We start from the raw sequence: 15,917 nt of genomic DNA on the forward strand, positions 1-15,917 counted from the left end.
TGATTAACTGGCAGAGGGAGCCCTGGCCGGTCTGAGAGCTTTCTCTTGCTGTTTACTATCTTTATAATAAGATATTTGACCCATACAATAACAGCATTAGCACTGGGTCCAAACCAAAATCTTTGGATTCAAAATGCTCTGAACTTTGGGAAATGGTCAGACCCAAATTTTGTGGTTTGGCTCAAGCTCTGAATGAAATGAAACCGAACGTGCCTGGGATTAAAACTCCTTTAGAGTCAAAAGCTTTACTTTCTTTTGAAGGAGTTTCTTTTTTTTTCATCTCCATTGTTTGCAACCCTTCTTAGGACTTTGCAAATGCAAGTCAGGTTTCTCTACAGATTTTTTTCCCAGATCCTTTCATATATGTGGATTAGATTCATAGAGTTCTAATACAGAGGAAGCTGATATTTTCCCCTTTGATTTTTGGTTTTCACCTCTGTAGTGAGACGAAGAATTAATGCAGTTGTAGACTTAATGTTTGTTTATAGGCTTCAAGCCTTTTTTTGTTTTGTTTTGTGCTGCGGAGAGAGATGCATACTTTTATATGCCATTCTTGGAAAAAATAACTGGTGATATGGTTTTAATTTTAAATTGGTCTGACATCTGAAGCTAAACATCTTAAGTGTCCATCTAGTGCTTTCCCTTTGGAGACTTGTGTGCTATTGAATCTTTGATACACAAGGCCCATTGCATGCCAGACTCTGTGTGTTACAGAGAAGTCCCTAGTGTATGTGCAGTGTTTAAGGAAAACGTTAAATGCTACCAGATAGCTAGAGGAGGACTTGAGGGCCCAGTGTTGAACTTTTTTGTTTTGATACTAGTTTGTTCCTTGACAGATGACAGCCTAATTTTCCCGATTGTTTATTTTTGAGAAGAGCACGAGCATTTTCAGCGCTCCTCTGCAGCAGCTAACTTCTGCCTTTCCGAAAAGTCATCTCACAGGCATTTCTCTTAACCTTTCTGTTTACCCTCTTTATAAACAAAGATTAAAGGGACCTCCCCGGGAAGTTGACGTTTAAGTCCTTCGAGGACCACAGCGACTGGATCTGCGCAAGGGGAAGGTGGAACGTGCTTACGTGTCTCCGGGATGCACGGGGCTGGCACAGGCGAAGAAACGTTGATCTGATTTTCCTCCCTCCTGCCTGGCTCTGCAGCACGGCTCGTGAGCTCTCGCTTTCTCCCCGCCGAGAGCCTCCTCATCAGCCTCTCTGCGGGCAAAGCCATGCCCACCCGCCGCGTACCTTGAGTTTCAGCGTCGTCCCCTTCGCCGCACCTCCTCGGAGCCGCGGGGACGGGGCTGGCACGGCACCCAGCCCCGCGGTGGGCTCCCGCTCCGCGGGCGCCTTGGCAGCCCGGCTGCCTCCCCGGTCGTCCCCGCTGGGATGGCAGGGAACTCGGCAGAGAGTCTTGCAAATGCTCCGTGGTCAGGAGAGACCGCGGAGCTGCAGCTGGCGGCTTGTGGGCTGGACCTGACCCGCGGCGGGACCTGGCTCCGTGCCTTTTCCTCGGGAGAGGACGGGGAACGGGAGCCCGGGCACAGCAAACCCCGCTGCTGCTCGTTTGCAGCAGCTGAAGACCTGGCCTGGGTCACTGGAAGAAACGCAAAACATTCCTGAGCCTAGAGGGGATCTGTAGCTCAATTTTGGGCTTAGGATGCTCTCCGTGTTCTTTATTTCGGTGAGGTTCATATCTGTATTAACTTTAGAGGCCTGTCAGGAGGAAGCCAGATCAGCTCAGAGAGACCGTGGTTAGTGCTTCTTGTAATGCTGAACCAGTTCCTTGACGTTATCACCACTGGAACAACAAAAAAAGGTGAAAAGAAGGAAAAAACCAGAGTTCGGTACATTGTGTTGATAATGTGAGGTGGTAGACATCCATAGGCATACATTCTAGATGTACCTTTACGTGTTGTGCCTGAGGAAAATATGATTTCAAAAGCGTGCTTCCTAATGCATCATCCAGACCTTGCGGTCTGAACAAAACAGCAAAGGCTCAGTCAGCTAATCTTCTCCTAAAGATAATAGCATGATATTTCACGTCATTTTGGGGTGGTTTTTTCAGCAAGCTCTGTATGCATTGCTTAACACTAAAAGGCTAAGGTAAATTATTTTCCTCTAGAAATGCCAGCTGCAATAAATCCTTCCTCCTTGCCACTTCTGTAATGGAGAGCTTGGCATTTTAAAGCCCTGAGCTGTTGACTCACCTTTGCTTGCAGAAATCCCCTTCCTGCCAGCTCAGCTTTCCAGTGACCAGTGCCTCTGCTGCTCTACATTCCCCATCGATGGTCCGGGGATGCTTTACCAGGGACCCTTCCTGAGCCTTTTTATGGGAGGCTGTGCTCCCACACCCGCAATCTCCGCCGGCATCCGAGGGGGTATCTTGACACTTACAGCTGTTCAGGGACCCAAACTAGCATCTGCCACATTAAACTCCTTTCTCTCATTATCTGCAGCCCCTCGAAAACCTTTCAGCTGAATGGCCCATATTTTAGGTGCAGGCTGTGCCGTACCCTGTGAGTGCACGGCGTGTATATGTACTTTGTGGTATGTGCTGATTGAGCTCAGTCCGGCTGCTCTCTGATACTGCTTTATAACATTAGAAATATTCGCTTGTGCGTAATGTCAAGCCCTAGTTGTCATGTTTATTCTGTGGCTGCCGTTGCCGGTGGGATTCAGGCTGTACCTACAGGAGTGCTTTTATGCATTTGTACATTATAAAAACCGAGTGCACCCCGTTGTTTGTCTCTGCCCAGGTCTCTGTAGCCAGAGTTCCCTTACACCAAGCTGCCTCGCAATCCAGGCTCATATTCTTTCTCCAGGCTGGAAACAAAATGCCCAGCTCCTTTTTGTGAGCTACTCACCAGGCTTCCCTTGCTGCGCTGGGTGAGGGCTTGGTAGCGCTTCATGAATTCACCCTTCCAGCTCTGGCTGGTAAGGACATTTCAGCATTATTGAAAAAAAAAAAAAAAAAAAAAAGAGTGGGAGGAAGATATTCAAGTTCTGCAGAGTGAGGCTGAACTGACAGTATTAAACGCTTATTTGTGCTTTCTTCTGTGTTACCGCTGGAAAACGAGAATGCGAGGGCGGAGGAGAGAAAAGCGTTGTTTAGCGGCAACGCCTTTGTGCAAGCACCCAGCAGCCTTGTGCTCGAGTGCGTGGCTGCGAGGGACCGGATAGAGTGTGGTTCTGCCTGCAGTTAAGCTGCTAGGTGCAAGCGGCTTGGCCACCACCAGCCCCACATTACGTAAAGGTCGTCTGGCCCACGGTTAATTCTATTGCTACCAGACTTCAATGAAAGTAAATACGCGAAGCATTATATAACCCGAGGGGGAGAAGGAGGACGAAAATTATGGTGCCCGCAGATTGAGTGGGGAGGGTTATATGTGTCGGTAATGAGTAATTTAGAACATCTGCAGACTTTTTATTTTTTTTTTTTTTTTTTTTAGTGTTTTCCATTTCCCTGCTTTGTGGTAGAGCCTTTTTTAAAAGACCTGAAGGCAATGTTGTATCCAGCAATAGGTGAATTTAAAGGCTTGGATGCCTTTCGTTTAGGTCAGCGCTGAGATCCGGCGTTCGAAAACGGAATCCAAATTTCGCTTGAATAATCTTAATTTGCTAAGTCTATGTACATCAGGAAACTCACCCTGCCTCCTCCCAACACCCCTCCTCCCCAAAACTGGAGTGCGTATATGTAGGGAGAGACCTGCCGTTTCCTGCATCAGTGCTAGACCGCTGATGTGGTGTTATCTGTTGCTCTACGAAGGAACCACAGTGCAGTCACTGGGGTGGACGCATCTTCTACAGGCTGGTGCATCGCTTTGCCTTTGAGTCTGGGCATGCAGAGACCCCCAATTTCTGCTGACGCTTCCCCCCTCCGTCCCCGCAAGCACAGTAGTATCAGTAGCACTCACATTGTCCTTCCATCCAGGAGTGTTTTAGGATTTTAGGAAAGCTATAAAAAAAAAAAAATCTTCTGCTTGCAGAAATAGATCTTCAGGCTGTTCTGGAGCATAGCAGATCCCCACTGCTTGGGACAGGGCCAGCTGGACCTGTTTAATATTCAGCTTTCAATTGTTTTTTGGAAGAACTGATCCGTATTAGATATTTGAGCATTTCATTCCTTTGTTGTCATCTTTCAAAAGAGGAGACATATCTTCTTCCACATCCTCAGTTTAATCAGAAGGCTGAAAATAGATATTTGGGGATTCCGGTGTTATTTATTTTTCCCTATTAGGAAATGAGTCACGAGTAAGTGACAACACTGTCTCCAATCAGAAGGAGTCAGAGCTTGTGAATGCCAAGGACTTGTCTGCTAATTACGACTTTTAACTACACAGTCTTACAGCCATTCTCTGAACCTTACCCTGTTGGGGAGATGATTGCTTTTGCCTTTTATTATTTTTCTTCCCAGCAAGCTGAAAAGGGCATTTCACTCTTTGTCAGTGAGGACACATCCTGAGAGGTCCTGAGTGCTTTTTCATCCTAGTAAATTGATGGGGTGTTGCAGACGGTCAGCATTGCTCAGCACTCCCTCCATCAAATGCATCGTAGAAGCATCTATTGGCAGAAGCACTCATAAAATTACCCATCAATATCTCTGCATTTCAGCCGCCACATACTCATTGCACTGATAGAAAGTCACGTGCCTGGGCCAGGCTGGGACGGCTTTACTGGAAAGATGGTGAAAAGTCATTTCTCTTCCCTGGGAGACAGGGAGTGCTCGGGATATTGTGCTTCATGCCAGTGCCACTTACAGCCAGATCTTTAAGTCCTCCTAAGTTTAGCATACCTCTCAAGACGTGTACCAAGTGCTGCCTTAAAATGCTAAATATTGAAATGGAATGTAAAAAATCAACTCTGATGTTTTATTTGTTGCTCAGGACCTTTGCCTCAGCACTGTAGTCCTTTTCTGTTATGTTATCGCTCTGATATGAAGTCCTTTGTTCTCCCTTCAGTGCTGAAAATTATTTTTAAGAGCAGAATGAACTTTATGTTAAAAAACATTTGCTTTCTCCGTTAAGATGTATAACTGACTCTAATTCTAGGGGAAAGCTATGTTGGCTTTAAGGGAAAAGAAAAGTAATTACAAATAACTGTGTGCAAAGCCAGATGAGATTGGCTGGATCTTGAGGAAAATGTATCTTAATCCCTTGATCTGACAGTCGCCTGGCAGTCAGAGCCGGAAAAGAAAGTCACTGGGGGTTTTTTCCATCTCTGTGAGGTGGGAAATGCACATCCTACTTCAGAGGTGGAAAATGAACAAATAAGTTTACTGGGCAGCGTGACAATTGCACACACATTCTTTTCTTGAGAAATTGCACATAGTCAGGATATTCTCGGTTTCCGGTGATACGAGTATCACAGGCTCTGCCTGAGTCTCCTCTGGATCTCACATGTGTGTCTACATGAGTGCCACGTTACTAAATGATGGAGGTTTTTATTTTGTGTAGTGTGTTCATCATAGCTGTCACTCCAAGACCTAAACAAAACCGGAGCCCTGCCGTCCTGCTGCTGTGGAAAAACATAGGAATAAACTGTTTATGACCAAATAGTTTGTGGTCTGAGGCAATAAAAAAAAATAACAGGTAGAGGAGAGGGATAGGATCTGTTCAAGCATCCGTATGTCTGTGCATTATGTGCATATGTGCGTGCTTTGTTTGCATAGAGGAGGAACAGATGCATTGTAAATATTGCCTTTTTCCATTTTTTTTTTGTTTTTAAATTTTCTAATGTCCTCATCATCCAATGGCTTGAAACCATAGCAGGGCAAGGTGAGACATTGTCCTCTCTTCTTTTCAAATCCCAAAGCATTCCTAACCATTCTTGTTTTAGACGAGAGTTTCTTCCTTTCCCTCCCCACCCCCCAAACGGGGGCTGGAACTGCATCCCCCCAGTACAGGCTACAGGCATTTCCAGATCATGGAGAGCTTCTACAAAATTACCAAAGCCACGTGTGTCTTGGGGCTACAGAGCTAATTGCCACCTTCTGAAGCTTTGCTTCCTCTTGTAAAGAGCGAGGCTGTGGTCAAGCTGTAAAACAGCAGCTTGAACAAACATGTTTGAAGCTTCTGATATGCACAATAGTTGCATATAGAAATACACCTAAGGAAGACACAGGTTTCCAGAAATCAGGGTAATTTACCTGGGATCCTTTCCTATGTGCCTCAGCTCCACAACAGCGTAACCCAGCAGCTCTTTGACAAAGCTGTAGGTTTGTGGGGGTCGTTGGTGATATTTCTGGCTGCACTGATGCTTTTACTGATGCATTTGTTGGAGGCAGTGGGGTGGGGTGGACTCCATGAGAAGGAATGCTAGAGGAAACGGTGGAAAACCTCTGTGCAAAAATATGGTTCGTGAAATGAAATACATTATAACTGTGGCTAGTACCTGATACCTGCTTGCAGAAGAGCAGTCCCTAGGTAGAGGGATTTCAATTGCATTTTGAAGTGCTTGGGTTTTGTCCCTTTTCTATGTTCTTACAGTTCCTGTGGCTCCTCATATTATGCAGAATATATAAACCTCCAAAGAGTGTGTTAAAAATCATCCAGGTTAGGGGGGTAGACCATTACTTAGATTTTGTAAATGTTTTGTCAAAACTTGTCTTTGGTTCCCCTTCTCTTTCCCGTCCTCAAATCAGTAAGCCTGGAGAAGCCTTTCCTGCGTTACTGTGTCCAGTCCCTGCTGCTACCATATAATAATCCAAACCCTCCCTTTCTAACCTGATGGCAGTCCATCTTAAAACTACTTAAATTTTTTCCTTCACTGCTGTTATTGTTCCAGATCCTAAGTGCTTTTCTTCTTTTTCTAACCTGAATTTATCCACAGCCACTCCACACCCATTTGTTCCTGTGCCAGCACTGTCCTCTGACTCAAACCGTCCTTCTCTCCCCTCTTGCTTACCCCACTGATACCCCGGGGCAGGACTCATGTTTTCAAATGCTTCACTAACCTCTTCTGGTTCCCTCTAATGCCTTGACGTGGCCTAATAAATGCACGTCCTCTGCACTGAGTTTGCAAGGGCTCAGGACGAAGGCTTGCCAGGCTTGCTCTGTTTGAACTTTTCTTGACCTGCCCGCAGCTTTCTGCTACTTATTTTAGTTTTAACAGCAATTTTTCTAATGGGCCACCTGTCTATGGCTAATCTGCTTTACTTTTGTTTATCTTTGTATGATACCACCGTGGTTTTATGACTCTGCCATAATGATATAGTATAGAGAAATACAGGCCTGGTATGATAACAGGAGCCTTGGGAAGCGGAGACAGAGGATGTGGTGTAGAGGAGTACGGGCAGGGGATGATAAGCGGCAGGGCACAGAGGTGGCACTGGAGACCCCGCAGCCATTAACAACTCACCTATGGTCAGTTAAAGAAAGGCAGACCTGGAGCTGGACAAAACTGGGTTTAGGGGTGACAAAGAAATGGTATCTAGCACACATAAAAGCCATCATATATAGTAAATGCATATGTAATGTAGAGCTGCAGACCAATGAAGAAGGAGTAAAGGTGTCAAAGCATGTTAGCAAACATATAAAAATGACCCCAAGTGGATCCCAGTGTGAGGAAGAAAAAAAACATCAACATGGACATCATATTCCTGCTGGGGGAGGACTCTAGGTGATGGGGATTCACTGGAACATCCCCTCACCCCCAAATGCCGGAATGAAACCTCTGGCTTTGGGACCCAGAGAGACTGGGAAAGGGAGAGGATAGCACCAGGAAACAGGGTAGAAACTAAGTGTGTGTATATAACAGTTCTCACCATGCTAATATTAATTCTTTTTCTGTAAATAAAATAAAAAATAGATCTGGGCTAATACTGATGAGGGTCTTAAGACTTCAGTTATTCTAACAATAAATACTTGGGCTTTTGTATATATATGAATATATATACATTCATTTATATATATGGTGTGCTTCCTCCTTACTGATAAAACAAGACTTTGAGTGTAACAGAATAATCAATCATCATGTGACATGACCTTGCAATTTAAGGCTTGGGCTGTAGGCTTACAGCCCAGAGACGATAAAGGTCCCCAGTCTAGTATCACACACATCCCACCTAAATAATTCACACGCCCTTCAGCCTGGCCTTGGCTGCCCTTGGGACCCTTGGATGTGAATGCTCATGTTGGGTCTCAGGCTGGGATTACGTATGTGACGGCTGTTCGGGGTGCAGTGGAGGAAGCGTGAAAACAAAAGACTCTTGAGCGGCTTCCAAGGAGGCCCTGGGACCGCGTTAGGCAAGTCCCTGTGCTAAGGCAAACTAACTCTGCTAAAGCTCCTTTTCCCCAAGGGAGATCTAGGTGATATGTTAAAGTTTTCTTGCTTATGGTGATCAGAATAAAAACCAGTGTGGTCTGCTCGTAGTTGAGAGCTAGGCAATCCGCTCGTATTTTCATACCAGGTGGATTAAATATTCCCCGCATAGCAAAGCCCAGCCCAAGGGCTAGTCTGTTAAAAGGGCAGGTGGGGCACAGGAGGCGAGGGAGCTCTGCCGATGCTGTGGAAGCACGCACGGCCATCAAAAATAGGCGTGTTGTGAAATCAAGATCAGATCCACGCTCGCTCTCCACGGCTGTTGCCGTGAGTCAGACTCTGGCTGTTCTCACTTCCCCACCGAGGCTCCTGCAGCTAAAAAGAAAGCGGCTCAGGCTGGCAGGCGAGAAGTGGTTCTCCTTCAGCAGCACCGGGTTTCCATGCTGCGGGCAGGTGGGGATCTGCTCAGTACCTTCTTAAATGAAGATGAGTGATTGCAAAGCAAGCTCTCTTCGGAACACATATGAATTGGTCACATTTTTCTAATTCCTTCTCTAATGAATCTTGTGTCAACAGCAGAGATGATTATAGTCGTGGGTGAGAGAGGGGAGATGCCGTCTCATACATTTGATCTCGGGGAGGCTATCTGCATCCTCTTAGATAGCAGAATAGGACATACAGCACTTGACCACAGTGCTGGGACTCTCAGGGCGAGCTTGTCAGGTAGGAACCAGTCTCCTTTCAAAGCAACTGAAAGGTGCCCATTGACTTCAGTACACAGTCATCTGACATCTTCAAAGCACTCCTCCTTGCTGAGAGCAGCCTGATGCTCATCTTCAGGGCAATCTCAAGTGCCTTAGCAAAGGGTTTGAGCAGACCTGTGACACTGGATATCCCCATCTTCAGTTCCTCCCACTCTTTCAGTTGAGCAGAAAGGTGAAGCTGCCGCTGTAGGCTGTGGGGCAATGTCAGCGCAGCTTCTTAAAATTCCCTGGGGTCTTTACTTGCCCAAGTTTTGTCCTAGATGGCCATAAAATTTCAGTGTTTGATTTTGTTTGGTTTTATGACTTTTGCTACATCGTGGACTGCCAGATGTTGAGGACTGAAGTGACTCGTCTTCACTTACTATATTGAACGTTAAAAGGAAATAAAAATTCTTGTACTTCAGGCTTCAAAATGCCCTTTAATGCAGGAGGAGAACCTCAGGTACATTTAATGCATTTCATCTACAAGAAGCGCTTTTAAATTGATGACTGCATTAAAAATATTTCCTAAAAATAAGGTAGAGAGCACTGGAGATGTATCAACAAATAAAACTGCAAATGAAAGAGGCAGCTTGTTCGAGTTTTATCTCTGAAAATTACTGAAGCATTTACAGAAAGGTTTTGTCAGGTAATTTGCATATTCATGAGCTGTAATTTCTCTAGTTGCTGTATTTAGTTGATAATGCCTTTTTTAATACCGTAATTAAAAATTTTTGGTCTAGGTTAAACTTCAATTGTTTGCTCAGGTGCACCAAAACAATTGGTGTTTTGTTTACTTGTTGTTTTAAATACAGCTATTACATGTTAAAACATCAGTTGTAAGAAAAATTTTCATAAGAGACAAATTTCTTGAAGGACCCTCCTAGGTAGTTAGACTCTTGACACTGCCATATGAGAAGCCCACAGGAACAGAGATGCTTTGCTTTCATTTGCCCAGACCAATGCATGCACTCACAAAACCCGGTGAAAAAACATGGAGGCACTAAAGGTTAATGGAGCAGGAGGTAGGCGCCTATAAATCTATTTTAAATGAAAATTCTTTGAACTTTTGCAAAAACTGTTAGAGAGAGTGCAAATATCTTCTGGGGGGGTCAGAGAGTGTCCTCTGAAGATGTAGAGAATTTCCAAAATGGATGTAGAAAGGTGAAATTAGAAGTGAAAGCTGATCAAAGAAGGGTGCAGTTAAATGCATGGCTCTCATTGAGCCTGAGGCATGGCTAGCCAAGCTCGTGGCTGTGCGACACTCTTCACCTTGCATGCATTAAGACAAACACAGCACAACCACAAACCCTGTTGCAAGACCCCCAGCCCACTTCTGAACTGGAAAAGAGCAAAACAATCAAGTATAGACTGTGGCTTCTAGGACAGGAAAGGGAAGGATGGAGGAGGAGATGGGTGAGGAGGCAAAAGAAGGATGAGAGCAGCGAGGCACCAGGCAAGTTGGTTGCAGCAAAGCCCAGAACCACTGATAGAGTCCATCCATTCTTCTTTTGCCTTGAAGCAATGAAGATTTGTGTCTATGTGTGAGGGCAACAAGAGAAAAGTTTCTTCAGCAATCCATTTTGCAAATGTCCCTGTCTAATAATCCCATGCTTGGGACTGCAGGCTGCTGTGATCTGGTTGGGACACAGAAATCCTATTCCATGGGCAGTATTGAAGCAAGTGAAATTCCAATTAGAACAAATACTGAAAGCTGTGAAATTTCCCATGGACACAAATTGTGCAATTTCTTTTTAGAAAAAGTTTCTTCTCTCTCACATTTTGTCCTTGGTTAGTATTTCAGTGAAATACTTTGATGAGACTGAGATATTTAGCTTTCCACCTGTATCAGCTGGTGTTCAGTTATATGACTTTATAATAATGTAGAAATCTAAATGATGGAGCTAAGATGATGCATTTTGACCTTATCAAATTGCAGTATTCCAGACCAGTCAAGTCTGAATTGTTTTGATCATTTTTAGTGAAAATATTGACAAATTGTGTACCTTCTCATGGAACACTTGGGTTTAATGGAAGCATCGTTTCCCAGTGGGAAAATGTGCCATCAAACAAAACGTCAACAGCTGCTGGGCTGGCGAACATGCTAGTGGACAATGGGAGGGGAGGAAAAAAGGACACGTGTGTCATTGACACACACATACACAGTTGATGAAATCAATTTCAATTTACTCAAGTTGTTCTAGCGTCACTTTCAATTACATATGCCAAGGAGAAAGCTCAGCATCCAGCTGTGGGAATCAACAAGACAATTGCACAGCAGTCCTGAAAAGAACAGTCAGCAGAGAAATGATTTGCGTTTGCTTTTCTTGACAGCTGATATTTTCTTGATAAATTGCTACCCTTTGTTGTTCTAGTCGCTTCAAAGAATCAACCCACTTAAGGGGGTGGTAGCTTTGCCCGTGTTCCTGGCTTTCCATCGGCTGACACTGTTTGGGGATGAAAAGAGGAGGCTGAGACAGGAGGAGGAGGTAGAAGACCATGTAGTAGAGGTAAAGTTGGCACGGTAGTTAAAGACGTGCTGTAGACAGGGTGCTGCTCTGACGATGGTGTCATCTAGAGCCATGAGTGCTTAGAGTCGCAGTTTGTCGTTCAGAATCAGCAGATTCGGGGGCAGATTAATGGTAGGAAAGACTTGGCTTGACATAAGCTGATGACCATCAAAACAAATAGGCCTGTGAGGCTGCAGGCTGCTGAGAGAGACAGAGGAACTATAAAGTTAGGTATCTTCTTCCTATGGAGTGTGGGTTCGTGCCGGTGAGAGAGGAGGACAAGGGAGACTGTCAAGGCAGTTCCCGTTTAAACTCCAAACCGTGTCTATGGCTATGCTGTGGGATTTCTTTCCATAGCGAGCCCCAGGAAGGAGGACGTAGAGGGAAACGTTGGCAGCAGGATATGCAAAAGGTGCCCGTATCAAATATGCAAAATTGTTCCCCCAGGATTTCCCTTCAGTGGGGTCATATTGTTGTTAAATGGCTTGTTAAATAGGATTTAAATGGCTTATTAAATGGGGTCCCCAGCTGGGTGGCTCTTAGTGGGCAGACAGGTCCAATTATTCTGGATTTGCCCTCTTCCTGCAGCAGCCCTGCCCTGTCTAATGCGGATATTTCAGCAAAATTCACTTTTGCAACAATGTTATTCTAGCCTAGGAGCTGGGCCAGGCCTTTATTTCTGTTAATTACAGATCAGTCATTCTTTTTCTTTTCTAAATGTTGAAAAAATGTGTTTTATGTGCAAGAATGGCTGATAAGTGATACACCCACAGGAACATTATATTTTTCTAACATCCGCCTCTGTGTTCTTTCTCTAATTTGCCTGCCGCTGTCTTTGTAGAGGATCTGTCTCCTTCCCCTAGTGCTGTTCCCTGCCTTTTAGATGTTTTCTTTCTCTTCAGCCACTCTTAATTCCTACCACTGGCACATCACAGTTTATTGAGTGCTTTATCAGTTGGTGAGTGTGAATTTTCTCTTTATTTCAGTCATTCTGTGTAAATCTTAACTAGAAGTTTAATGGTAAAACCTCCATCCCCTTTCTACTGCATAAGTGGGCTCATCAAGGGTAGTGGTGGTCCTGGCAAGACCAGAGCAGGGCCAAGAGTGATGCACCAGGAGCACCACAAATACCATCTAGCCTGTTTCAATAGGTAATCCTATTCTTAAAGCCTGTTTCGGGTGTTTTCTATGTAGCATCTTCATGATGTCTCCCGTTTATTTCAAAATAACACCTTTGGTCATTGAATAAGGCTTTTATGAGTGCTGAAGTTAGCACCTGGGTTTTCTAAATGGCACTGAGACAATAGCAGGAGGCTCTCTGCGTTAAAACGATGGTCTGCCAGTCTGAACTGGCTTTATACTGGTGAAGATGTTGTGTGTCAGCACTGGTGGCCCTGACTCATCCCATCCTCTTAAGAATAATCTTTGAGGCTTTGGGCAACATTTTCAAACTGCCTCTGTAGGCAGAGAGCCCGCATCCCCTCCTTGTCACCGAGATTTAAACTTCAAAGTGCCAAAGTCACCACACACGGTGACTGTACTATGCAAGTCACGGCGTATGAAGTGCTTCTTGCCCTTTCCCTGTGACTGCGTATTCGTTATGGTGTGTGGGCTCTCCTAAGGTGTGTGCCTTTGGTTCAGGAACGTGATGCTGACATCTCAGCAGGTGTTGAAGGCAGCACCGTAGGAAAAATGTTTCCTTTGTCTGGGACCTGTTCCTGCTGCCGTACAGCTAAATGGGGGACCAGCAGCCAAACGATATCCTTGAAGTGCTGGCTCTGCCAGCAGAGGTTGAGCTGGTTCAACACAGCACAAAGCACCCGTTTTCCCCCTCAGGCCCAGGGATGAAAACAGACCTGGAGGGAGCTGGGGCACTAGGTGCAGCTTGTCACACTTGAACTTTTCACGTGGAAGCACTGCTCTGTTCCTTAGACTTGCCAAATGGGCAGAAGTGGTGTCCCTTCCCCAAGACGACTGTTGAGGAACAGCCGAACGGCCTGTCGTCTTCAGTCTCGTGTCTGGTGTCCTTTGTATACCAACAGCATTTCCTTTCAAAACAACCCCTGTAAAACCTCTGCGGGGTGACCTCATTGTCCTGCCTGAAGAGACAAATCCCTGGGCAATTTTAGCAGGTTGAGCTGGTCCTTCTTTGCTCCGTGTGTTCCACTTCTTCATAATCAGCCTGAAACCTCCCCAAGGAAGGTCCACCTGCATTCATCCTGCCTGCCATTTCAGACCTGAGACTTTACTGGTTTTTTGGGTACCGTATTTGAAAACGACCTCTTGCCAAATCTGTCGCAGCCTGGGAGGTCCAAAGACACATCTTTCCATGGAACGATGTACGTTTGCTGCATACGTGTGGAGGAAGAGCCGTGACCGTACCGTGCCGTGGACGAGGAGCTGAGACGAGCAGTCAGATCCGACTTGGCACGCCTGGCCGGGGACAGGCCTGGAGCCAGCTCCTGACCAGGCACCTTGCTGTTCTCGCCAGCAGGCCTCGGCGCAGGCTGCCAAAAAACCACTGAGGAGCGTGAAATCTGTTTTCTGGGGAAAGAGCTCACACCTGGGGCTAGAAACACGGCTCTCCTTCCCAGTCTTTTGTGGCTGTGGCCCATCACGTGTCTGTTTGAACTTGCTGCCATCCAGCAGTGGGCTGTGCGAGTCGCTTCTCCCTCCTGGTTTATCTGGGCTCAGGGGGGAGCTGTCATAAATTCTTCACCTCCTCTTTGAGCTTGCTGTGGGAAGTCTCCCTTGTATTTGGCTGCAGTGAGCTGCTCCGGCCCGGCTGAGTGTGGTGTGAAGAGATCAACAGAGTATAGAAAACCCCAGAGAGCTTCTGGGAGAGGATGGGACACCGCTGCTTAACATAAAGTGTGAAAAGAGCCCCAAAGAGCTTTCAGCTTCTCTATCGTCTGGGTGTGGTACCCACATCTCAGATGAGAACAGGCTGGGGATGAATCCACCCTGAGTGTCACTCGTCTGAGGTGAGAGCGGCACTGGAGATGAATAGGATGCCTAGTGTCATCTCCACATTCACTAACAAATAAGACCACACAAGTTCTTGAAATAGTCCTCCTTGGGTTTGCGTCAGGGCATTCGGCAGAGCCTCAGCCAGAGATAGATTACGGCAGCCTGCAAGCTTCCTCACTTCACTGACCAACATCCTGCCTACGGGATACGAAGAGCTCTCTACGGGACACAAGACGCTAATAAATGATGAACAGGAAATTAACAGGAGCGCAATTATGTTGCCCTGCAGGATTTCACGTAAACAAGCTATGAGAAGCGTACTTGTGTGACTAGGGAAGGTATCACAGCTGAGGGGTTTTAGACGTACACCTCTGCACTGGTCTGTCAGGCATTGCCCCCTGAAGCAAGCCCGAAGGATGTGGAAGGGGCACTGCCATCTGGAAAGCAAGCCCTTGGACAGGGAGCAGCTGATAGACCATCTTTTGCTTTGAGTTGTGGTTTCCAGCAAAGTCACCACCTCAAATACATTATCTCCCTTTGCCTTCTTGACCATCACACTCACAGCCATGCTGCAGTGGCGTGCTTTGGAGGCCATCCCAATGGCTGTGTCCCACCTTCTTGGTAGTATTTGAAGGGTCACGCTTCTCAGGGTGTCCTGGTCAAGGTGGGTTAAGAGAATGCTTGGAAATACCCAATACATGCATATTTGATTCTGTAGACAGGTACTTCTTGAAGTGCTGTAACTCCCACTTTCTGAGACAGTTATTTCTTGGCTGCACAACGCTACACTTCACTCTTCGATTTATAGCAACAGAAGAGAATGAGTCTGAATTGAAACATCTGGCTTTTGAAGGCCTGAGAAATTTGTGTGATTCACAGAAAGGAGTTTCATGATCCAGTACCTGCTAGCCCCTGACCAGGGTGGGGTGGCCAGCTCTGCCCTTTGAAACTTTTTCTTCTGTGTAGCAGCTGTTCAAACACGGCCTTCGCTCTGCAGCGAGCACATCTCACGGCACTGACCAATGTGTCAGGAGAGAAGCTAAGGAAGCCCTATGAGGAATGTCCTACACTGCCAAGAGTTGCAGTGCAAAGACCAGAGAACTGGAATATGAAAAGTGTAACAACCTGGTGAATCGAGTTACTTGCGGGATTTCTTTAAATCAACGAGGAACCCATTTGACACCCTGTCCCTCCAGCTATCACTGTCTGCATCTGTCATGTTCTTGAGAAACAGGATCTCACCTATGGCTGAGGGTTTTTTAAAGCAGAAGGAGAATGTGGAGATGGGTACAACGTGGATTCAAAGCTTCCCCTCCCTGGATCTGCACTACGTTGGTCCCGTCCTGAGAAATAAATGAGAGAAGCCCAAGGGCTGCTCTGCCAAGGTGTGCCTGAAGCATAGGTCTCTAATGGCTGAGGGGCAAGAAAGGCAAGTGTCA

General features: G+C 45.9%; 1 protein-coding gene across 2 annotated transcripts in view; it reads left to right on the plus strand.

Moving 5' to 3' along the window:
• GRK5 (G protein-coupled receptor kinase 5) overlaps positions 1–15,917 on the plus strand; it is a 162,094-nt gene that overhangs the window by 30,244 nt on the left and 115,933 nt on the right. The window contains exon 1 of one of the 2 annotated variants that reach the window (XM_052798659.1): positions 1,747–1,812. The exons of the other annotated variant lie outside the window; for it this stretch is intronic. Coding sequence (XP_052654619.1) covers positions 1,764–1,812 — 49 coding nt within the window. The 5' untranslated portion in view covers positions 1,747–1,763. Of the gene's footprint in view, positions 1–1,746; positions 1,813–15,917 lie in introns of those variants that run through there. 2 annotated transcript variants of the gene reach the window in all.

Source organism: Harpia harpyja, chromosome 10, assembly GCF_026419915.1.
Source record: "Harpia harpyja isolate bHarHar1 chromosome 10, bHarHar1 primary haplotype, whole genome shotgun sequence".
Classification (NCBI taxonomy): domain Eukaryota; kingdom Metazoa; phylum Chordata; class Aves; order Accipitriformes; family Accipitridae; genus Harpia; species Harpia harpyja.